A 24,405-nucleotide genomic window follows, 5' to 3' on the forward strand; every position below is an offset into this window, starting at 1 on the left:
CAGGCTGGGCGCGCGCGCCAAGTTCAAAGGTACAGGCGAGCGGCACAGAAGGTAGCCCGGATAGGGAACCAGGTCCTAAAGCCCGCCGGAAGGAGGGGCAAGAATCGTCAGGGTCAGCGTCAGAGGAGTCCAGGAAGGATGAGACCCTAGCGGGCAGGAGGGCCCAGAGGAGAAAGGAATTTAGGAAGAGGTGGAGCAAAGCGAGAGTCTTAAACTGGTGTGGAGGGGGAGGAGACTCAGACAGGACTTCGCCGGTCTAAGGTCGGGACGTAGAGCTGCACGCTGCGGCTTTGAAATGGAGACTGAATCTCAATAAAGACTTTTGTACATAACTACAGCCTAGCGTTGGTCCTCTGTGAGCTGGGACCTGGAGGCAGCTCTGACAGTAAGTCCTGTCTCAAATTTCAAAGAACCTCGCAACGTGAGAGGACGCAGCGAGGGGCGAAGATTGGTGCTTCGCGAGCTCACAAAAGCAGCACAAGATGACTACAGAAGAACGACTGGCAGCTTTGCAAGAAGCCGTGGTACAACTTAACGCAGAAATACGAGCGGCAAGGAGGAGAGAAGAGGAATCAGATGCTGTCTGCAAGGATCTGCAAAACAGGTTGGAAATGTTGACTAAACAGGGGCCACCGGCAGCCAAATCAGAAGGGATCGGGCTCGGGAAGAGAGGGGGGAGCCTGGTGTCGCATTTCGATGGGAGTCTGCAGCAATATCCTAACTTCAGAGCAGACGTAGTTTTTGCGCTAAAGTTGCTGGAGAAGGACTTTAGAGATGAGCAGGAGAAAGTAGGCTTCATACTAACGCATCTCCATGGAGAAGCTAAAGCGTGGTTGCGCAATCTGTGGAGAGATAATGATCCAGCCCTCCAAAACGCAAAAGCCTTCATTAAGGCGATGGACGATTGTTTTTTATCGGAGATAGACGTAGATGTCGCTAGAAAAGAGATTCACGGTCTGAAACAAGGCAGAGCCACTGTAAGGCAATATCATTCCCGCTTTTTTGCATTGGTCAACGCGCTGGGATGGGAAAAGGACTCAGCGTCCGTCAGGGACCTGTTCTGGGAGGGGCTCAACGGGGCTGTGAAAGACGAAATCGCAAGGGGGGAGAGGCCACGGAGCACTCAAGAAGTGGTCCAGAAGGCGTTGACGATTGGTGTGCGGCTGGAAGAACGTCCCTGGAGCAAAGATGAAGGGCGTTGGGGACGCACGCCAGCAAGGGCACCTCCTTTCTTCCCCAGAGACTCAGCGCGCGCTCAATCCACGCCTCCACTGGGAGGGGGAGAGGAGCCGATGGAGATAGGTGGTGCCAAGGCTCAGTCGGCGACCAGAGCCCTCACACCAGGAGCAGCCAAGGTGAAGCCTCCTAGAGGGAACAGGAAGTGTTACATCTGCGAAAGTGCTCAGCATATGGCAAAAGAGTGCCCCCAGAGGCTCCACAAGCACAATGCAGCCTCAGCAAAAGTAACAGAAGCAGCTCAGCAGAGGGAACCGCAGCAGGGAAACGACGAAGTCTGGCTGGAAGCAGAGCCGCTGGGGCCCAGCCAGACGAATCAGTGAAGCAGTCCCCAGGAATCTTACAGCCCACAGACCCCCTCCCGCCCAAACCAGTGGTGCAGCTCACCGCAACACTCCAGCTTCCCAATGGGCTCACCATGGAAGTGCCTATTACCATTGACTCTGGTAGCAATGCAGACTTTATGGGGGTGGATTTCATCAAGCAACATAGCATAGCGCTCCTGCCTGCCACGATGCCCCTGAAAGTAGTGACAGTCGATGGAAGAGAATTGCTGGGGGGACAGGTGGTACAGCAAACGCCGCCAATGGTGATGCGCATTGGAAATCACCGCGAAGTCATCAGCTTCAACGTCACCCAACTGTCAGACACGCCCATAGTGTTGGGCATGAGCTGGTTGGACAGGCACAGCCCGGCATTGGCATGGTACCAGCGTAAATTGACCTTCTGCTCCTCCTACTGCGCAGAACATTGCATCATGACTAACCAGGAGGACGAGGGGCAAGAGGATGACCCACAGCTACAACTGGGCATGCTGCAAGCTGTACCCGACAAGTACAAGGCGTTTTTGGAGGTCTTCTGCGAGAAGGAAGCGGACAAGCTGCCTCCCCACAGACCCTACGACTGCAAGATTGACCTCCTGCCGGGGGCAACGCTGCCGACCGGAAAACTGTACTCTATGTCTGAAGACGAACTGCAAGAGCTCAGGGAGTTCATAGATCACAATTTGAAGCGGGGATTCATCCGAGAATCCAAAGCAGTGGGGGGCAGTCCTGTTTTCTTTGTGAAGAAAAAAACCCAGAAGAGGCTTGTAGTTGATTTCAGAATTTTAAATTCGAAAACCAAGCCCACGGCTTTCCCGATGCCCAAGATCGACGACTTGCTCGCGACGGTGAGAAAGGGACGCATCTTCACCAAGCTGGATCTACGAGGGGCGTACAATCTTATACGCATGCGGGAGGGCGACGAGTGGAAGACGGCCATGTTCACGCCCTTGGGCACCTATGAGTATAGGGTTATGCCTTTCGGTTTACAAAATGGCTCCCACTGCTTCCAAGCCTTCATGCATCACGTGTTAGCGGGGCTCCTATACAAGAAGTGCGTCTGCTTCCTGGACGACATTCTGATCTTCTCGGAATCGCAGGAGGCTCACGAGAGAGATGTCAAGGAAGTCCTGCAAAGACTACGGGAGCACAGGCTTTACGCCAAGCTGGAGAAATGCCAGTTCGACATGACGGAGGTGGATTTCCTGGGCTACAAGCTGTCCGACAAGGGAATCGCCATGGACAGCGCCAAGGTACGATCAGTACTGGACTGGAAGAGCCCGCGCAATCGGAAGGAGGTCCAGAGGTTTGTCGGCTTTGCTAACTTTTATCGCAAGTTCATCAAGGGTTTCGCTATGCAGACGGCGGCCATCACGGACACCCTCAGCTCCAAGAAGAAGAAGTTCATCTGGACGGACCAGGCGGAGCAGTCCTTTCAGAAACTCAAGCGTCTTTTCGCTTCCGAGGAACAACTGCTGCATGTGAACCCCAGCAAGCCCATGAGGGTGGAGACGGATGCCTCCGACAGAGCCGTGGGGGCAGTCCTGTTGCAGCGAGACCCGCAAGGGGATTGGAGGCCGTGTGCTTTCTACTCCAGGAAGCTCAGCAAGTCGGAGCAGAACTACACCATCTGGGACAGAGAGTTGCTGGCCATTCATGCAGCATTCAAGGCGTGGCGGCACTTCCTCATCGGAGCCAAACACACGGTGCAAGTTCGCACGGACCATAAGAACCTGGAGTACTGGCGCACGGCGCGGTTCCTGAACCAGAGACACATCCGCTGGGCGGAGTTCTTTGCGGATTTCGACTTCAGGATAGAATATATCCCCGGAGACAACAACGTCATGGCTGATGCGCTATCCAGGAAGCCGCAGTATCTGGAGGAAGCAGCACCGGTAGCGGCTAAACACATTTTCGCACCCAAGGCGTGGGCATGCGCTTCTGCCACAATAGACCTGGAAGCGATACGGCGCGAGCTGCGAACAGATTCCTTCGCGCGCTCCAAGATGGAGGAGGTGCGCAGCGGCACGGCAAAGGACGACGAGTTCCAGATACGCGACGGACTGCTCCTCCGCAAGGGGTCCATCTACGTACCGGGAGATGAACTCCGCGCGACAGTACTGCAACAGCTACACGACGCACCCAGCGCCGGACATTTCGGCAAGGAAAAGACGGTGGAATTAGTAGCCAGAGACTTTTGGTGGCCCAAGATGCGGGGAGAAGTCGCGGAATACGTCACGAGGTGCGACACCTGCCAAAGGGCCAAGCCAGTCCACAGACCGCCGGTGGGACTGTTAGAACCGCTACCGACCCCGTCCGAACCGTGGGAGAGGGTAGCCTTGGACTTTGTCACTGACCTGCCCAGCTCGAGGGGCAAAACAGCAGTACTCGTGGTAGTCGACATGTTCACCAAGATGGCGCACTTCATTCCTTGCGCGAAGGTGGCCACAGCGGAACAGACGGCCAAGCTGTTCATAGACCACGTGTTCAAGGTACACGGCCTGCCACGGTCTATCCTGTCTGACAGGGGGCGCCAGTTCATCTCGAGTTTCTGGCGGAAGCTGATGGGGATCCTGAACGTCAAGGTCAACCTAGCGTCGGCAAGACACCCGCAGACCAACGGACAAGCGGAGAGGGTCAACGCCGTCATGCAGCAGTACCTGAGATGTTACGCCAACCAGCAGCCCTCGACCTGGGTGGACTATCTGCCCCTGGCCGAGTTTGCCTACAACAACACACAACACGTGTCCACGGGGGTGACACCGTTTTTTGCCAACCACGGGCGACATCCCAGGACCTTCCCGGGCTTAGAGAAAGAGGGGGAGGGGGAGCCACAGGGAGCAGAGGCATTGGCAGGGGAGTTACAGGAGGTCCATGAACAGCTCCGTAGACAGTTAGACCTAGCAAAACACGTATACAAGATGCAAGCAGACAAACACAGAAGAGTGGGGGAGGACATACGGGTAGGGGACTGGGTCTGGTTAGCGGCCCAGGCAGTGCCGGCCAGATCCTTAGCTAAGAAGAAGCTAGGACACAAGCAGTTGGGCCCTTACCTAGTCGAGGCACAGATCAACCCAGTGGCTTTCCGTTTGACACTACCGGAGGGTTCCAGAATGCACCCGGTCTTTCATAGATCGGTGCTAACGCCCTACAAGGCACCTCACAGGTTTCAGGAGCCAGGGACAGCTCCCAGTCCGCTTAGAGATGCACCCATGACAGGGGGGTCGCCGAGGGCGGGGCCACTCAACGAGGTGACGGAGATTTTGGACTCGAGATGGGGGGAAGAGGGAGTCGAATATCTCATCGCAAGGGAAGGTGCCCCGGCCAGCGCTAACAGCTGGGTGCCGTACTATGCGGTGGAGGAGCACTACCTCAAAGACGAGTTCCACGCACTCTTCCCACACAGGCCCATGCCGGAGGATTATTTTGACGAATATCTTTTCACCCTCACACCCTCAGCCAGTACGTTTCAGGGGTTCTCCTCGGTTGAGGAGACGGTTCCAGAGACTACCTCGCCGGAGGGGTCGGTCTCAGACTTGGGTGCGGAGCGCTCTTATTGGTGGGACACTCAACCCGAGGAGGAGTGGCGCAGGAGACTGCTCAGAGGGCCCTGGCACGCAGACTACCCAGAGGAAATGGGGGAACAAGGGGGCATGGACGGGTTGGGGGAGGATCCTGGTTTCGAGCACGCCGGCAACGAGATGGAAGCGGAGGAGAGCGACGTCGATGTACCCGTCACGGACTGGCAGCATGCCAGGGGGGAAGACCGGTATCCAGCATGCACCCCCACAGCATTGGAGCACCCGGAACCCACGCCAGAAGAGGGGGAGGGGGGAAGGGGGGGCTTCGAGGGGGGATGGATGTCAGGGACTCAGCGGGAGCGCAGGGAGGAGAGGAGATGGAAAGCGAGGGGGAGCAATCCGAGGGCAGCGTAGGAGAATATGACAGCAGCCCGATAGATTCCATGAGCCTCTCCAGCGAATCGGAAGATTCACAGAAGGGGGCACCGATGGGCAGGGCAAGGGGCGACACAAGGGGGACACCCCAGAAGCAAGGGGCCAGCGGGGACTCCCAGAGCAGCAGTTGCAAATCAGGACCAGCTTCCCCACCAGAGCGTAGTGGGGGGGAGGAGTCCCAGGTGTCAGAGCCCACACATGCACCACCAGCGAGAGAAGATGAGTCAGGGTGGACCACGCCTCCATCGGAGAGCGAGTTAACGGTTAAGAGGAAAGTTGCAGGCTGGGCGCGCGCGCCAAGTTCAAAGGTACAGGCGAGCGGCACAGAAGGTAGCCCGGATAGGGAACCAGGTCCTAAAGCCCGCCGGAAGGAGGGGCAAGAATCGTCAGGGTCAGCGTCAGAGGAGTCCAGGAAGGATGAGACCCTAGCGGGCAGGAGGGCCCAGAGGAGAAAGGAATTTAGGAAGAGGTGGAGCAAAGCGAGAGTCTTAAACTGGTGTGGAGGGGGAGGAGACTCAGACAGGACTTCGCCGGTCTAAGGTCGGGACGTAGAGCTGCACGCTGCGGCTTTGAAATGGAGACTGAATCTCAATAAAGACTTTTGTACATAACTACAGCCTAGCGTTGGTCCTCTGTGAGCTGGGACCTGGAGGCAGCTCTGACAACTGCGAAAAGGGGCTGCGGCAGCAGCGCAAGTCGTCGAGGCTTTGACAGACAGAAGAGGAAGAGGCAGCAGCGCAGGTGGTCGAGGCATTGACAGCCAGAAGAGGCGGAGGCAGCAGCGCAGATCATCGAGGCTTTGACAGCATGAAGGGGCTGCGGCAGCAGCGCAGGTCATCGAGGTTTGACAGCCAGAAGGGGCTGCGGCAGCAGCGCAGGTCATCGAGGCTTTGACAGCCAGAAGAGGCTGCGGCAGCAGCACAGGTCATCGAGGCTTTGACAGCCAGAAGAGGCAGAGGCAGCAGCGCAGATCGTCGAGGCTTTGACAGCCAGAAGGGGCTGCAGCAGCAGCACAGGTCATCAAAGCTCTGACAGCCAGAAGAGGCAGAAGCAGCAGCGCAGGTCGTCGAGGCTTTGACAGCCAGAAGGGGCTGCGGCAGCAGCACAGGTCATCAAAGCTCTGACAGCCAGAAGAGGCAGAAGCAGCAGCGCAGGTCGTCGAGGCTTTGACAGCCAGAAAAGGAAGAGGCAGCATTGCAGATCGTCGATGCTTTGACAGCCAGAAGGGGCAGCGGCAGCAGCGCAGATCGTCGAGGCTTTGACAGCCAGAAGGGGCAGCGGCCGCAGCGCAGATCGTCAAGGCTTTGACAGCCAGAAGGGGCTGCGGCAGCAGCACATGTCATCAAAGCTCTGACAGCCAGAAGAGGCAGAAGCAGCAGCGCAGGTCGTCGAGGCTTTGACAGCCAGAAAAGGAAGAGGCAGTATTGCAGATCGTCGATGCTTTGACAGCCAGAAGGGGCAGCGGCAGCAGCGCAGGTCGACGAGTCTTTGACAGCCAGAAGAGGCAGAGGCAGCATAACATGTCGTCCAGGCTTTGACAGCCAGACGGGGCAGCGGCAGCAGCACTGGTCATCGTGGTTTTGACAGCCAGAAGAGGTGGAGGCAGCACCGCAGATCGTTGAGGCTTTGACACCCAGAAGGGGCAGCGGCAGCAGCGCAGGTCATCGAGGCTTTGACTGCCAGAAGAGGCAGAGGCAGCAGCACAGGTGGTCTCACTGGCAGCGCCTAAGTGACACCAGGTAAAGTCAAGCAACATTTATGGACTCATGCCTGATATTCACCTGAGAAGGTGGTGCCTTGTTTTGACCCCCAGGCTTGCTGTGACCCATGGAAGGTATAGAGCTGCCGCCCCCCCTTATCAGACAACAAATATTAAGTATTTCATAATCATATAATGTCATGGTTTTACAGTTGGAGTGTGAGCTCAGTTTCTAAAAAGCACCTCTTGAACGGGTTATTTTGGGATTGATTCAGGTTGGCCCCCAAAGCAGCTCACTTCAGTTCAATGGTCTCCAGCAAGAAGCTCCCAGCCACACATTACCCCTCCTGCCCCTTCTCATCCCAATCTGGCCGCAGCAGAAGCTAGGCTGGTGCTTCCATTTGGAACTATGGAGTTCTCCGCTGGTTTCTGGTGGGCCTGGACCCCGCCTTCCAACCTCTAGGGCTGGGCATGATTTCTGCCTGCAGTAACTTGCGCACTAGGTCACGGAAGTGTCCGTATCGGAGTCGGACATCCCCTAAGTTGGAGCAAAGCCGCTGTAAGTGCATCTTTTATTATGTATACATTCATCTATCAAAAAAATATTGTCCATATATATTAGACAGGATAGCAGTGAATGCAGCTGAAGTTGTACAATTAAATAAAAAATGTGTAAATGCTAAAGAACATTTGACAGTTAAATTGTGAGGAATAAAGAAACCATTAGAAACATTAGAACAGGCATTCCCTGTTTCCAGTTCCTACCTCCAAGTAAAACGCCATGCCAATGGCTCTCTTCTTATTGTTTGGACAGCACATATATTCCCGTGCCAATCGGGAAATCTTCTTGTACTGTTCTGTTGAGGAGGTGAACAAGGTCCTGAAACATAAGAGTAAGAGACAAAGGATTCACAAGCCTGAAGCTGGCAGGAAGAACCGCTCAGCGTTCCTGCACAACAACCACCACCACCAGGTTACTTGAACGCTGAGCAGAGCCTCCTGCCTGCATTCGCTCCATAAGACGCACACACATTTCCCCTTACTTTTTAGGAAGGGGAAAGTGTGTCTTATAGAGTGAACAATATGGTACATTTTCTGAAATAAATAAGATGTTTATCCCCATTTCCCCAGAAAGCAGGCCTTGCTCTTCATGCCTCACCTGCCAGTCCTTTTCACCTTCTTACCTTGCCAGAAGACGAATGCCTTTGAAAAAGCTTTCTGGACTTGACAGCATATCCCAGCAGCTTTGCAACCCCAAAACCTCCAGTTCATCAAGGTATTCAACACGCCCAATCAGTTGTTTCAGGGCCTGCACAGCGGTCCTGAGTCAAGTGAAGGAATTAAGAATATTATATTTTAAAAATTTGTATACTGCCCTTCACCCGTAGATTTTCGGGCAGTTCACAACATAAAAATGCAAGTTAAAAAGCACAAAATACAGAATAAAAACAAGAACCAAAGCAAACCAATAACTCCTCTCCCTCCAACAAACACAGTTGAAAGGGCATAGGAGGTTAATCAGCCAATGGCCTGATTGAAGAGGACCATTTTTGCCTGGCATCTAAAGGCACCAGGCAAGCCTCCCTGGGGAGAGCAACCCACTAATGGGGAGCCACCACAGAAAAGGCCCCTTCTTGTGTGGAGGAGGCACGTGAAGAGGGGCTTCCGATGATGAGCGCAAGGTCTGGGTAGGTTCATCTGGGAGTTTTAGGTCCTTGACATCTTGCAGTCCAACCCCAACCATCACCCCCTGCAGCCTCCCACATGTTTCCAGCACAAGCGGCAACCTTTCAGCTGTGATGGAGACTTGAGGTTTCATGACACGTGAGTCCACCACACCCAAATCAGCCCATCGTGCGGGAGAGTCTCCAACATCCTCTCCCATCCTAGTGTCTTTCAGATGTTTTGGGCTACAATAACTCCCATCTTCAGCCCAGTTGTGCTGGCTGGGGCTGGTGGGAGTTGTGGTCCAAAGCGACTGAAGAGCACAGGGGTTGGGGAAGCCTGGGTCTCTTAGCTATCTAACCTAAGCAGAATCTCCATGTCCAAATGAAGCCTATCTCTTGGGGGAGGACTGAGCCATCACCACTATGGGTCAGAGAGAGAAGGGAGCCCCCCCCCAAGACATTAGCAGGTCCCTTACGTCAGCGGATCGAGATGCGAAGAGGGCTCTGGGATTAGACTTGTTGCCCTCGAACCTCTTCTTCTCGCCTCATGGACAAAACAGATCTGAGTGCTAAGTGCAAACAGCAGGTGGTGGAACTTGCTCTTCAGGATACCTGCAGCCTCAGGGAATGACAGGATATGACACAGAGCGTTGGTAGCCTGGAGGGACAAGGACAGGAGAACGGCATTCAGCAGAGGTCATCGTCAGATCAAGATCTCAGACTCAGACGCGACTCAGAGCCCCGGTCCATCTCACTCAGTGTTGTCTACACTGACTAGCAGTGGCTGTCCAGGGTTTCAGGCGAGGGACTCCTCGACATGGAGATGCTGGGGCCCTTCTGCATACAAAGCGGGTGCTCACAGGATGGACCACTTATTAAGATGCACCCCCCTCCCAGCAAGTGTGGGATGTAAACACAGGAGCAGTCAATGACAACATTCCTAGAGTGTACATGTTAGAACATGGGGAGGGATGTCTGTCTAGCAAGTAGGTAAACTTCCTGGGGACGGACTTCCTCCGCATGTGACCAGAGGTGGGTGTGGCCTCACCTGTGCAGGTAAATGATAAAAGCACAGGGCAGGCAGCCATATCTCTCTCTCATCTTCATCTTCTGAAGGAGCAACATGCCCTCTTGGCTCTCAGCCAAGAGAGGACAGTACTATCTTCCTATAAGATAGATTCTAAGTGTATGTAACCTTTTTAAAGCTGTCTGCCTTCTGGGATCATATTGTGAACAGAACGTGAGTAAACTCTTTTATACTTTTATAAAGACTGTGTCGTGTCTTGTATTTTAAGAGGGAACAAAAGGGGAAATTACCAGAGTAATTATTATAGAGGTTCTAGCGAACCTGTGCAGATGTTACCGTTGCGAACTTAAAAGGGAATGTCATAAACTCTGCTGATATTTTGGGAACTTGTTAGCACAAGTTGGATAAGGATATAATTAGTCAATATATCCTCTCCTGCACCCCAGAACATTCCCACAGCAAGAAGCCCCAGCCCCATCCAGCTCCCATTCAAAACAATCCAGGAGAGAGAAACTGAGTGGTTTCATACCGCCATTGGCATTTGAGAAGTGCTGCGTCGCCTGGAAGTGACTTCCGCTTTGGGGGCTTCATCCTGCAGCCTTTTCAGGAGGGGTCTCAGCAGCTTGACGCTGGAATTCGGATCGGTGACCAACGCCTTCCAGATCGCTGCGGCACTTCTGCAATTTTTCAAAACAGAATTTTTCCTTTTTCCTTTTCTTAAAAAAAGTCAGGCCTTTGATATTTTCTTTATATTGCACATACATTAGCAAAGAAAGAAACCACAACTCGGAGCACAATTTTTTGCAAGTACGAAATTCAATATAAATAAATATAAATTAAGAAACCCCTTAAATCTACCCCTCCCCATTTTCACATCACAAAAACTTACTCATCACACTCCATCGAGCAGTCCAACAGGCTGTCTACGACCGGCTGCAGGCGCTTGGTGGCTAGGCTGACAATAGCCGAAAGTGTCTCTTCCTTAGTGCGAGTGTCAGGGATCTGGTGGAGATGGTTGTAAATCTCCTTCACAACCATAGGCAGCTGGAAGAAGATAAAAGAAGACCAGGAGGAGAAAGTGTGGTGAACCTGTTTCTATTTTGTTTAATGTATGTAGGGTTTGGTGTCAGCGTTACTCGTGCTGGTTCTCTGCTGTTCACTTGTGTTCCTTTGGTGGTGAGAGAGGTTGGGGTTGGCCTAGGGTGTGGTTGTTTGTTTGTGATTGGCTGTGGTGATCTTTGTTTTCGTGTGAGAGTGGGGTGGGTCGGTGTTTTGGATCAGGTTAGCCATATTGATTTGTATGCTGTTGGTGGATTATTGTCATTGTCTTGTTGGGCTGTGTACGTGATAAAGGGGAGCCATATCGAGGTGAAGGCGTCTTCTTCTGTTTGTCCCCGTGGCAGTTTCAGTTTATTGGTTAATTTTTCTAGTAGGGCTGTTTCCCATACTATTTGGTACCATTGGTCCATGCTTACTCCTGACAGGTCTCTCCAGTGTCTGGTTATGGTGTTTCTGGCTGCTGAAAGTGGGTTATGAGTTCTTTGTGGTGTAAGTGGGCATTGTTGTCTTGGAAGATGTTTCGTAGGGCCAGTTCTGGGGTGATGTCTAATACTTGCTTAGTTATTTCTCGTATGGCTGTTGTCCAGAATAGTTGGATTTTGGGGCATTCCCACCACATGTGGAGGTATGTGCCTGTGGAGGTGCACCCTATCCAGCATTTTGGTGAGGTTCCTGGGCGTATTAGTGCTAGTTTTCTTGGTCTTAGGTAGCACCTGTAGGTGAGTTTCAGAGTGAGTTCTTTTCGTTGATATGGATTTAAAGGGGGGTTTAGACCACATTCTGATCCATTGAGTGGGGTTAATTTCATAGCCTATGTCATTCTCCCATTGTTTTTTGATTGCGTCTAGGGGGTTTGTGGGATTTTGGAGTAGTATTTTGTATATTGTGGATACCATCCCTATACCGTTTCCCTTTGTTGTTAGGAGGAGGTTATCAAAGGTTGTCAGGGGCCTAGTTGCTGCTGATTTTACTGTTGGATTGTTTAAGAGGGCATGTAATTGGTGTTGTGTTAACCAGGGCATTTGGATGTCTTCTAGTTTGTCTTGTATTTCTTGTGTTGACAAAGGTTTGTTATTTTTACAGAAGTCTATTAGGCAATATAAGCCTTTGGTCTGCCAGGTTTTTATCTGGAGGTTTTGTGCTGCATGGTGGAATAATGGGTAGTACGGCAGGGTGATTAGTGGGGATGGGGTTGGTATTTTCAATTATGTCCCTCTCTAGGTGTACCCATTGTTTCGTCTCATCTTCTAGTATATATGGGATTATATGGAGTATTTGGCTGGCAATGTAATATGCTTCTATGCTGGGGATTCCCCATTCTCCTTCTGAGGTGGGGAGGTGCAGGTATTTGGGGCTTATTTTTGGTTTTTTATGTGAGAAGATAAAAGAGTGTAGTTTTCTCTGCCATCTGCGGAGTTGTGTTGGGGGAATCCAGATTGGGAGGGTTTGGAATAGGTAGGTTAGTATTTGAAGGGTGATCATTTTGATCATAGCAAAGTTTTATTAATTGACCTCAGGGTTGTCCATATTGTGTTTCCTTTGCACTGAAATGAACAGGGTTGTTGTTGTTGTTGTTTAGTCGTTTAGTCGTGTCCGACTCTTCGTGACCCCATGGACCAGAGAACGCCAGGCACTCCTGTCCTCCACTGCCCCCCGCAGCTTGGTCAGACTCATGCTGGTAACCTCAAAAACACTATCCAACCATCTCGTCCTCTGTCGCCCCCTTCTCCTTGTGCCCTCCATCTTTCCCAACATCAGGGTCTTCTCCAGGGAGTCTTCTCTTCTCATGAGGTGGCCAAAGTACTGGAGCCTCAGCTTCACAATCTGTCCTTCCAGTGAGCACTCAGGGCTGATTTCCTTCAGAATGGAGAGGTTTGATCTTCTTGCAGTCCATGGCACTCTCAAGAGTCTCCTCCAGCACCATAATTCAAAAGCATCAATTCTTCGGCGATCAGCCTTCTTTATGGTCCAGCTCTCACTTCCATACATCACTACTGGGAAAACCATAGCTTTAACTATACGGACCTTTGTTGGCAAGGTGATGTCTCTACTTCTCAAGATGCTGTCTAGGCCTGTCATTGCCCTTCTCCCAAGAAGCAGGCGTCTTTTAATTTCGTGGCTGCTGTCACCATCTGCAGTGATCATGGAGCCCAAGAAAGTAAAATCTCTCACTGCCTCCATTTCTTCCCCTTCTATTTGCCAGGAGGTGATGGGACCAGTAGCCATGATCTTCGTTTTTTTGATGTTGAGCTTCAGACCATATTTTGCACTCTCCTCTTTCACCCTCAATAAAAGGTTCTTTAATTCCTCCTCACTTTCTGCCATCAAGGTTGTGTCATCTGCATATCTGAGGTTGTTGATATTTCTTCCGGCAATCTTAATTCCGGCTAGGGATTCATCCAGCCCAGCCTTTCGCATGATGAATTCTGCATATAAGTTAAATAAGCAGGGAGACAAAATGCAGCCTTGTCGTACTCCTTTCCCAATTTTGAACCAGTCAGTTGTTCCATATCCAGTTCTAACTGTAGCTTCTTGTCCCACATAGAGATTTCTCAGGAGACAGATGAGGTGATCAGGCACTCCCATTTCTTTAAGAACTTGCCATAGTTTGCCATGGTCGACACAGTCAAAGGCTTTTGCATAGTCAATGAAGCAGAAGTAAATGTCTTTCTGGAACTCTCTAGCTTTCTCCATAATCCAGCGCATGTTTGCAATTTGGTCTCTGGTTCCTCTGCCTCTTCTAAATCCAGCTTGCACTTCTGGGAGTTCTCGGTCCACATACTGCTTGAGCCTTCCTTGTAGAATTTTAAGCATAACCTTGCTAGCGTGAGAAATTAGTGCAATTGTGCGATAGTTGGAGCATTCTTTGGCACTGCCCTTCTTTGGGATTGGGATGTAGACTGATCTTCTCCAATCTTCTGGCCACTGCTGAGTTTTCCAAACTTGCTGGCATATTGAGTGTAGCACCTTAACAGCATCATCTTTTAAAATTTTAAATAGTTCAGCTGGAATACCATCACTTCCACTGGCCTTGTTATTTGCAGTGCTTTCTAAGGCCCATTTGACTTCACTCTCCAGGATGTCTGGCTCAAGGTCAGCAACCACACTACCTGGGGTATATGAGACATCCGTTTCTTTCTGGTATAATTCCTCTGTGTATTCTTGCCACCTCTTCTTGATGTCTTCTGCTTCTGTTAGGTCCTTTCCACTTTTGTCCTTTATTATGGAAATCTTTGTACGAAATGTTCCTTTCATATCTCCAATTTTCTTGAACAGATCTCTGGTTCTTCCCATTCTATTGCTTTCCTCTATTTCTTTGCATTGCTTGTTTAAGAAGGTCTTCTTGTCTCTCCTTGCTATTCTTTGGAAATCTGCATTCAATTTCCTGTATGTTTCACGATCTCCCTTGCATTTTGCTTGCCTTCTCTCCCCCGCTATTTGTAAGGCCTCATTGGACAGCCACTTTGCTTTCTTGCATTTCCTTTTCATTGGGATGGTTTTCGTTGCTGCCTCCTGTATAATGTTACGAGCCTCCACCCATAGTTCTTCAGGCACTCTGTCCACCAAATCTAAATCCTTAAACCTGTTCCTCACTTCCACTGTGTATTCATAAGGGATTTGACTTAGATTGTATCTTACCGGCCCAGTGGTTTTTCCTACTTTCTTCAGTTTAAGCTTGAATTTTGCTATAAGAAGCTGATGATCTGAGCCACAGTCAGCTCCAGGTCTTGTTTTTGCTGACTGTATAGAGCTTCTCCATCTTTGGCTGCAGAGAATATAATCAATCTGATTTCGATGCTGCCCATCTGGTGATGTCCATGTGTAGAGTCGTCTCTTGTGTTGTTGGAAAAGCGTGTTTGTGATGACCAGCTTGTTCTCTTGACAGAACTCTATTAGCCTTTGCCCTGCTTCATTTTGATCTCCAAGGCCAAACTTGCCAGTTGTTCCTTTTATCTCTTGACTCCCTACTTTAGCATTCCAATCCCCTATAATGAGAAGAACATCCTTCTTTGGTGTCACTTCTATAAGGTGTTGTAAGTCTTCATAGAATTGGTCAATTTCAGTTTCTTCAGCACCAGTAGTTGGTGCATAAACTTGGATTACTGTGATGTTAAAAGGTCTGCCTTGGATTCGTATCGAGATCATTCTATCATTTTTGAGATTGCATCCCAGTACAGCTTTTGCCACTCTTTTGTTGACTATGAGGGCCACTCCATTTCTTTTACGAGTTTCTTGCCCACAGTAGTAGATATGATGGTCATCCGAACTGAGTTCACCCATTCCCGTCCATTTTAGTTCACTGAAGCCCAGGATGTCAATATTTATTCTTGCCATCTCATTTTTGACCACCTCCAACTTACCCATGTTCATGGTTCTTACATTCCAGGTTCCTATGCAATATTTTTCTTTACAGCATTGGACTTTCCTTTCGCTTCCAGGCATATCCGCAACTGAGCGTCCTTTCGGCTTTGGCCCAGCCGCTTCATCAGCTCTGGATCTACTTGTACTTGCCCTCCGCTCTTCCCCAGTAGCATGTTGGACGCCTTCCGACCTGAGGGGCTCATCTTCCAGCGTCATAACTTTTATATGCCTGTTGTCTTTGTCCATGGAGTTTTCTTGGCAGGGATACTGGAGTGGCTTGCCGGTTCCTCCTCCAGGTGGATCACGTTTGGTCAAAACTCTCCACTATGACCTGTTCATCTTGGGTGCCCTGCTCGGCATAGTTCATAGCTTCTCTGAGTTCTTCAAGCCCCTTCGCCACGGCAAGGCAGTGATCCATGAAGGGGTTAAAATACTGCCAAAGCAGACAGCGAGATGAAAAACAGGGTGGTTGATTTTTGGAAGCCGAACTGCAGCAGGATGGAAACAGAGGCGCGAGCCACAGACACAGAAATTGAAGAAGAAGAAAAGGAGTTTGGATTTGATATCCCGCTTTATCACTACCCGAAGGAGTCTCAAAGCGGCTAACATTCTCCTTTCCCTTCCTCCCCCACAACAAACACTCTGTGAGGTGAGTGAGGCTGAGAGACTTCAGAGAAGTGTGACTGGCCCAAGGTCACCCAGCAGCTGCATGTGGAGGAGCGGAGACGCAAACCCGGTTCCCCAGATTACGAGATTACCGCTCTTAACCACTACACCACACTGGCTCTTCTTACTTCCCACACAATGCCTTCTTACTTCCCAGAAATAAGCTAATTCTAAGTCTGTAGAGAATGTTTAATTTAGAGGAAACCTGCTCCCCCTGCCTCCGTTTTGAGCCTTACGTTTTCCATTTCCATCCCGCATTCCTCAAGGAAGGACCTCAGGAGCTTTCCTGCAGCCTGAGAGACGGCTCTGTCTTCCACTGTCAGGTTGTCAATCACCTTCAACACGACTTCGTTGATCTGGCTGGGCGTGAGGTGCTCCCCAAAAGCCTGGCACAAAGAAGAAAGAAGAGGGAGTTTTCTTCTGCTCCACACTCTGACCACGTTTCAGTAGTCCAAGGGTGCCTTCACAAACCAAGTGAAAGACATCTCCACTCTGCCTTGAGAGGGTTGAACTAAGTGACCCCCGAAGGGATTCCAACTCTACAATTTGGTGATTCTCTTTATGTGTTTATTTAAGTAGCTGAAAGATTTTACAACAAACAAAACTAAAAGTCAGGTGACGCCTTGCTATTTTCGATCCACATCTTAAATTGGTTATGACATTGGAACACAAAGAGGTTCAATCTAAAATCAGACTAGAAAATTAAAAAAAAATTCTCACAGGAACAGAGAGGGTGAATAATAGTGGCTATCCGTTATATAACCAATGCCAAACAAACTGGGTGGGAACCTGCCGGCTGTGTGTTTAGTTCTTAATATACAACAAAAACACCCACCACAAGGTTGGCATAGTTCATTGGCTTGGCAGTGCCTTGTGAAAGATGTATCGAATGAGTCAACTTTTCCTATTCTTTTTCCGCCCTGAGGAGCCCAAGGTGGCAATGCATGGTTCTCTCTCCTCCCTGTTTTAGTCTCATGAGGTAGGTTAGACTGAGAGACTGTGACTGACTCGTGAGTTTCAGGGCTGAGTGGGGATCTGAACCCTAGGTCTCCCAGCACCTGGTAGAATTTCAATAAGTAGAATTCTGCATGCAGTTTAGGCTACCGGGCACTTGTCTTTGAGCAATTTAGTCTAATACAATGCATTTCTGAATGTTATTTACACTAATAGCTCACGCATGGATTTTTTTACACACTGGTTGGCATTGCGAAATTCAAGGACATGTGAATTTCAAAGGCGGGTTGTGTTTCAGTTCTCCTGTTGTTTCTGAAAGCCTCGATTTGATAGCTTTGGCTTCCAGTGTGAACTGCTCTGAATCTCTCCCTCATCCCTAGAAGGCATGGGCTGCCTGAGGGCAGGCTGAAGTTGGTGGGGCAGGGCCCCATTGGCCCGAATGAGCAAATCTCTGCTAACTGGGAGTGGCTGCGGTCTTAGCAATAAAGAGTACAAAAGGCCACCCCTACCTTGGCCACTTTTGCAATGTTGTAGTGGAAGAGGGAGGGCCCAGGGATGAAGAAGTCTTCTCGGACCCATCTGACCATGTTGCCTTTCTTATTTTTATTCCTCCTCTTCTCCAGTTCCTTACCTAAGCAGGGTCGGGTTTTGGAATATGCATGCAAAAGAACCCAGCATTAGTGCTCCCTGCTCAAAACCTCCAGTTTTCCCACTGGGATCAACAAAAACAATTATTGATTTCACCTCAAAAATTATAATTCAGAATTGGAAAAAAGGTTCAGAAGGGGGCAACCAAAAGGACTGGGGTGCTTGTGGAGCAAATGCTGGTTGCAGCATTTGGGGGGCGGTTCCGTTTAGAAAAACGGCGAGGAAGAGGAGACACAATGTATGGCTTGGAGAAAGTGGAGAGAGAAAGCTTTCTCTCTTGCCCTCATAACATGAGAACAACTGGACCTCCAATGAAACTGAAGTTTCAGGATGGTCCTTCTTCTAGTGCACAGCTAAACTCTGGAACTCCCTGCCACAGGAGGCACTGATGGCCACGGGCCAAGATGGCTTTCAAAGAAGATAAGGCAAATTCATGGAAGAGAAGGCTACCCATGGCTATTAGCCAGGATGGCTATGCTCTGCCTCCATGGTCAGAGGCAGCAAAGTACAGGAGTAGAAAGAGCTTGAATTCTGCTTGCTGGATTCCCACAGGTCAACCCCTGTGGGAACAGGATGCTGGACTGGGCTGGGCCACTGGTCAGGTCCAGAAGTTTTTTCTGATGTTCTTCAGCAGTGAATCCCTCCCCCAAGACTGCCCTCTCGTCTCTGGCCAACGGGGTGTTGGCGTTAGGCCAGTGCTGGCACGAATTCTGGCCCTCCTGAACTCCCTGATCAACCCCAGCAGCAGCCAGCATGGGCAACACTCAAGGATGATGGGAGTTGGAGCAGCCTCTGGAGGGCTACAGATCTCCCACCCTGCGGCTTACAAGAAACAAGCCATTTCCCAGCATCACCCTCACCCATTTTGGCTATCATGATGTAATGGAGATGGTACAAGGCCTCCGCTGACTGCAGGCCAATCTCCTTCACATTGTCTGCGAGGTGAAGGGACAAGAGCGCCACCAGCTGTCCAAGAAGGGGGAAATCCTGGGATACCTAGGAGGTGGAGAGAGAGAGATGCACAATCAGCCCTCGTCCCACAGAGCCCAGCAAGAGAAAACCGTCTGGCATGCTTTCAGTTGGCAAATGTGGCAGAGGGGCACAGGGCAAGAGAGCTGTGCTTAGGTGGCCCACCCTAGGCTTGCCCCAGGGCTTTTTCCCCAGCCAGAACTCACTGGAACTCAGTTCTGGCTGTTGAATGGTTGAATGTTGAATGGTTGAATGTTGAATGACTGTGTCAGCATTTGGGTGTAGTATATAAGGAGCAGCACCTAGCTCTCCCATTACCCTGGGGGATGGGTTGGTGGTTGGTTCTGGTTTGTTGTTGATGTATTTAGTGTTTTTGTTTTTGTTATTAAAATCTTGTTTTTGTTATTTTTGAGTCCCTTTTTATGCATGGTCTCCCCAGCAAGCTCTCTGCAGTGCTACTATACTGCAAATAGCTAACACTGGCACCTCTCAGGTGGGCACTATTGCCATTATAAGAGAACAAGGGAGGAGAGTTCATGGTGAGTCCTGGCACCTCTTTTTCTAGAAAAATAGCACTGGCTGGCACCTTCCCCTGGGATGGCCATGCCATATAGCTTTCGTCTAGTTCACACCTGAACTTTCCAACGCAATACGATTTGAAATTGCAGCATTAAGCCTTGGTCACTCACATCAAAGTCCAAATGCTCGGAGACATATTTCATGAGTACGTTGGTGGTCTTGACTGCTCTTTGCCTCTCACTGATTTTTGTGGAGTCAATCCAGCCATTTGTGTGCTGCGGGAGAGAAATCATCGTCATCACATGGAAGGACAACCCTTAATCCAGGTTTGCAAATTCACAAAGCTTCATAGAGGGGACAAATTGCAAAAAGGGGTTGTTTTGTAAAGGAGAAAGTTTGCTGCAATGTGTTTATTATTATTATTATTATTATTATTATTATTATTATTATTATTATTTGTCAGAGCTGCCTCCAGGTCCCAGCTCACAGAGGACCAACACTAGGCTGTAGTTATGTACAAAAGTCTTTACTGAGGTTCAGTTTCCATTTTAAAGCCGCAGCGTGCAGCTCTACGTCTCGACCTTAGACCGGCGAAGTCCCGTCTGAGTCTCCTCCCCTTCCACACCAGTTTAAGACTCTCGCCTTGCTCCACCTCTTCCTAAGTTCCTTTCTCCTCTGGGCCCTCCTGCCCGCTAGGGTTTCATCCTTCCTGGACTCCTCTGACGCTGACCCTGATGATTCTTCCCCCTCCTTCCGGCGGGCTTTAGGACCTGGTTCCCTATCCGGGCTACCTTCTGTGCCGCTCGCCTGTACATTTGAACTTGGCGCGCGCGCCCAGCCTGCAATTTTCCTCTTGACCGTTTCCTCGCTCTCCGATGGAGGCGTGGCCAACCCTGGCTCATCTTCTCTCGCTGGTGGTGCATATGTGGGCTCTGATACCTGGGACTCCTCCCCCCCACTACGCTCTGGTGGGGAAGCTGGTCCTGATTTCCAACTGCTGCTCTGGGAGTCCCCGATGGTCCCTTGCTTCTGGGGTGTCCCCCTTGGGGCGCCCCTTGCCCTGCCCATCGGCGCCCCCTTCTGTGAATCTTCCGATTCACTGGAGAGGCTCATGGAATCTATCGGGCTGCTGTCATCTTCTGCTACGCTGCCCTCGGATTGCTCCCCCTCGCTCTCCATCTCCTCTCCTCCCTGCGCTCCCGCTGAGTCCCTGACATCCATCCCCCCTCGAAGCCCCCCCTTCCCCCCTCCCCCTCTTCTGGCGTGGGTTCCGGGTGCTCCAATGCTGTGGGGGTGCATGCCGGATACAGTTCTTCCCCCCTGGCATGCTGCCAGTCCGTGACGGGTACATCGACGTCGCTCTCCTCCGCTTCCATCTCGTTGCCGGTGTGCTCGAACCCAGGGTCCTCCCCCAACCCATCCATGCCCCCTTGTCCCCCCATTTCCTCTGGGGAGTCTGCATGCCAGGGCCCCCTGAGCAGTCTCCTGCGCCACTCCTCCTCAGGTTGAGTGTCCCACCAATAAGAGCGTTCCGCACCCAAGTCTGAGATCGAACCCTCCGGCGAGGTAGTCTCTGGAGCCGTCTCCTCAGCCGAGGAGAACCCCTGAAACGTACTGGCTGAGAGTGTGGGGGTGAAAAGATATTCGTCAAAATAATCCTCCGGCATGGGCCTGTGTGGGAAGAGTGCGTGGAACTCGTCTTTGAGGTAGTGCTCCTCCACCGCATAGTACGGCACCCAGCTGTTGGCGCTGGCCGGGGCACCTTCCCTTGCAATGAGATATTCGACCCCCTCTTCCCCCCATCTTGAGTCCAAAATCTCCGTTACCTCATTGAGTGGCTCCGCCCTCGGCGACCCCCCTGTCATGGGTGTGTCTCTAAGCGGACTGGGAGCTGTCCCTGGCTCCTGAAACCTGTGAGGTGCCTTGTAGGGCGTTAGCACCGATCTATGAAAGACCGGGTGCATTCTGGAACCCTCCGGTAGTGTCAAACGGAAGGCCACTGGGTTGATCTGTGCCTCGACTAGGTAAGGGCCTAGCTGCTTGTGTCCTAGCTTCTTCTTAGCTAAGGATCTGGCCGGCACTGCCTGGGCCGCTAACCAGACCCAGTCCCCTACCCGTATGTCCTCCCCCACTCTTCTGTGTTTGTCTGCTTGCATCTTGTATACGTGTTTTGCTAGGTCTAACTGCCTACGGAGCTGTTCATGGACCTCCTGTAACTCCTCTGCCAATGCCTCTGCTCCCTGCGGCTCCCCCTCCCCCTCTTTCTCTAAGCCCGGGAAGGTCCTGGGATGTCGCCCATTGTTGGCGAAAAACGGTGTCACCCCCGTGGACACGTGTTGTGTGTTGTTGTAGGCAAACTTGGCCAGGGGAAGGTAGTCCACCCAGGTCGAGGGCTGCTGGTTGGCGTAGCATCTCAGGTACTGCTGCATGATGGCGTTGACCCTCTCCGCTTGTCCGTTGGTCTGCGGGTGTCTTGCCGACGCTAGGTTGACCTTGACGTTCAGGATTCCTGTCAGGGACTCAGCGGGAGCGCAGGGAGGAGAGGAGATGGAAAGCGAGGGGGAGCAATCCGAGGGCAGCGTAGGAGAATATGACAGCAGCCCGATAGATTCCATGAGCCTCTCCAGCGAATCGGAAGATTCACAGAAGGGGGCGCCGATGGGCAGGGCAAGGGGCGACCCAAGGGGGACACCCCAGAAGCAAGGGGCCAGCGGGGACTCCCAGAGCAGCAGTTGGAAATCAGGACCAGCTTCCCCACCAGAGCGTAGTGGGGGGGAGGAGTCCCAGGTGTCAGAGCCCACATATGCACCATCAGCGAGAGAAGATGAGTCAGGGTGGACCACGCCTCCATCGGAGAGCGAGTTAACGGTTAAGAGGAAAGTTGCAGGCTGGGCACGCGCGCCAAGTTCAAAGGTACAGGCGAGCGGCACAGAAGGTAGCCCGGATAGGGAACCAGGTCCTAAAGCCCGCCGGAAGGAGGGGCAAGAATCGTCAGGGTCAGCGTCAGAGGAGTCCAGGAAGGATGAGACCCTAGCGGGCAGGAGGGCCCAGAGGAGAAAGGAATTTAGGAAGAGGTGGAGCAAAGCGAGAGTCTTAAACTGGTGTGGAGGGGGAGGAGACTCAGACAGGACTTCGCCGGTCTAAGGTCGGGACGTAGAGCTGCACGCTGCGGCTTTGAAATGGAGACTGAATCTCAATAAAGACTTTTGTACATAACTACAGCCTAGCGTTGGTCCTCTGTGAGCTGGGACCTGGAGGCAGCTCTGACAGTAAGTCCTGTCTCTAATTTCAAAGAACCTCGCAACGTGAGAGGAGGCAGCGAGGGGCGAAGATTGGTGCTTCGCAAGCTCACAAAAGCAGCACAAGATGACTACAGAAGAACGACTGGCAGCTTTGCAAGAAGCCGTGGTACAACTTAACGCAGAAATACGAGCGGCAAGGAGGAGAGAAGAGGAATCAGATGCTGTCTGCAAGGATCTGCAAAACAGGTTGGAAATGTTGACTAAACAGGGGCCACCGGCAGCCAAATCAGAAGGGATCGGGCTCGGGAAGAGAGGGAGGAGCCTGGTGTCGCATTTCGATGGGAGTCTGCAGCAATATCCTAACTTCAGAGCAGACGTAGTTTTTGCGCTAAAGTTGCTGGAGAAGGACTTTAGAGATGAGCAGGAGAAAGTAGGCTTCATACTAACGCATCTCCATGGAGAAGCTAAAGCGTGGTTGCGCAATCTGTGGAGAGATAATGATCCAGCCCTCCAAAACGCAAAAGCCTTCATTAAGGCGATGGACGATTGTTTTTTATCGGAGATAGATGTAGATGTCGCTAGAAAAGAGATTCACGGTTTGAAACAAGGCAGAGCCACTGTAAGGCAATATCATTCCCGCTTTTTTGCATTGGTCAACGCGCTGGGATGGGAAAAAGACTCAGCGTCCGTCAGGGACCTGTTCTGGGAGGGGCTGAACGGGGCTGTGAAAGACGAAATCGCAAGGGGGGAGAGGCCACGGAGCACGCAAGAAGTGGTCCAGAAGGCGTTGACGATTGGTGTGCGGCTAGAAGAACGTCCCTGGAGCAAAGACGAAGGGCGTTGGGGACGCACGCCAGCAAGAGCACCTCCTTTCTTTCCCAGAGACTCAGCGCGCGCTCAATCCACGCCTCCACTGGGAGGGGGAGAGGAGCCGATGGAGATAGGTGGTGCCAAGGCTCAGTCAGCGACCAGAGCCCTCACACCAGGAGCAGCCAAGGTGAAGCCTCCTAGAGGGAACAGGAAGTGTTACATCTGCGAAAGTGCTCAGCATATGGCAAAAGAGTGCCCCCAGAGGCTCCACAAGCACAATGCAGCCTCAGCAAAAGTAACAGAAGCAGCTCAGCAGAGGGAACCGCAGCAGGGAAACGACGAAGTCTGGCTGGAAGCAGAGCCGCTGGGGCCCAGCCAGACGAATCAGTGAAGCAGTCCCCAGGAATCTTACAGCCCACAGACCCCCTCCCGCCCAAACCAGTGGTGCAGCTCACCGCAACACTCCAGCTTCCCAATGGGCTCACCATGGAAGTGCCTATTACCATTGACTCTGGTAGCAATGCAGACTTTATGGGGGTGGATTTCATCAAGCAACATAGCATAGCGCTCCTGCCTGCCACGATGCCCCTGAAAGTAGTGACAGTCGATGGAAGAGAATTGCTGGGGGGACAGGTGGTACAGCAAACGCCGCCAATGGTGATGCGCATTGGAAATCACCGCGAAGTCATCAGCTTCAACGTCACCCAACTGTCAGACACGCCCATAGTGTTGGGCATGAGCTGGTTGGACAGGCACAGCCCGGCATTGGCATGGTACCAGCGTAAATTGACCTTCTGCTCCTCCTACTGCGCAGAACATTGCATCATGACTAACCAGGAGGACGAGGGGCAAGAGGATGACCCACAGCTACAACTGGGCATGCTGCAAGCTGTACCCGACAAGTACAAGGCGTTTTTGGAGGTCTTCTGCGAGAAGGAAGCGGACAAGCTGCCTCCCCACAGACCCTACGACTGCAAGATTGACCTCCTGCCGGGGGCAACGCTGCCGACCGGAAAACTGTACTCCATGTCTGAAGACGAACTGCAAGAGCTCAGGGAGTTCATAGATCACAATTTGAAGCGGGGATTCATCCGAGAATCCAAAGCAGTGGGGGGCAGTCCTGTTTTCTTTGTGAAGAAAAAAACCCAGAAGAGGCTTGTAGTTGATTTCAGAATTTTAAATTCGAAAACCAAGCCCACGGCTTTCCCGATGCCCAAGATCGACGACTTGCTCGCGACGGTGAGAAAGGGACGCATCTTCACCAAGCT

General features: G+C 51.5%; 2 protein-coding genes across 3 annotated transcripts in view; one reads left to right on the forward strand and one right to left on the reverse strand.

Annotated features, from left to right (window-relative positions):
- Positions 1 to 24,405, forward strand: part of LOC307206182 (uncharacterized protein) — a 164,543-nt gene that overhangs the window by 75,755 nt on the left and 64,383 nt on the right. The window lies entirely within an intron of this gene.
- LOC307206165 (maestro heat-like repeat-containing protein family member 7) lies at positions 7,686 to 19,485 on the reverse strand. The gene is made up of 10 exons (XM_079958968.1): positions 19,256 to 19,485; positions 18,458 to 18,593; positions 17,459 to 17,580; positions 16,232 to 16,381; positions 10,798 to 10,952; positions 10,438 to 10,585; positions 9,358 to 9,539; positions 8,399 to 8,536; positions 7,980 to 8,094; positions 7,686 to 7,752 (listed from the first exon to the last, which is right to left on the reverse strand). Exons 1-10 carry the CDS (start codon positions 19,382 to 19,384, stop codon positions 7,714 to 7,716), a joined length of 1,314 nt encoding a protein of 437 aa, XP_079815094.1. The 5' UTR covers positions 19,385 to 19,485; the 3' UTR covers positions 7,686 to 7,713.

The sequence above is a fragment of the Podarcis cretensis genome (assembly GCF_951804945.1).
Source record: "Podarcis cretensis genome assembly, chromosome: 17".
NCBI classification, from domain to species: domain Eukaryota; kingdom Metazoa; phylum Chordata; class Lepidosauria; order Squamata; family Lacertidae; genus Podarcis; species Podarcis cretensis.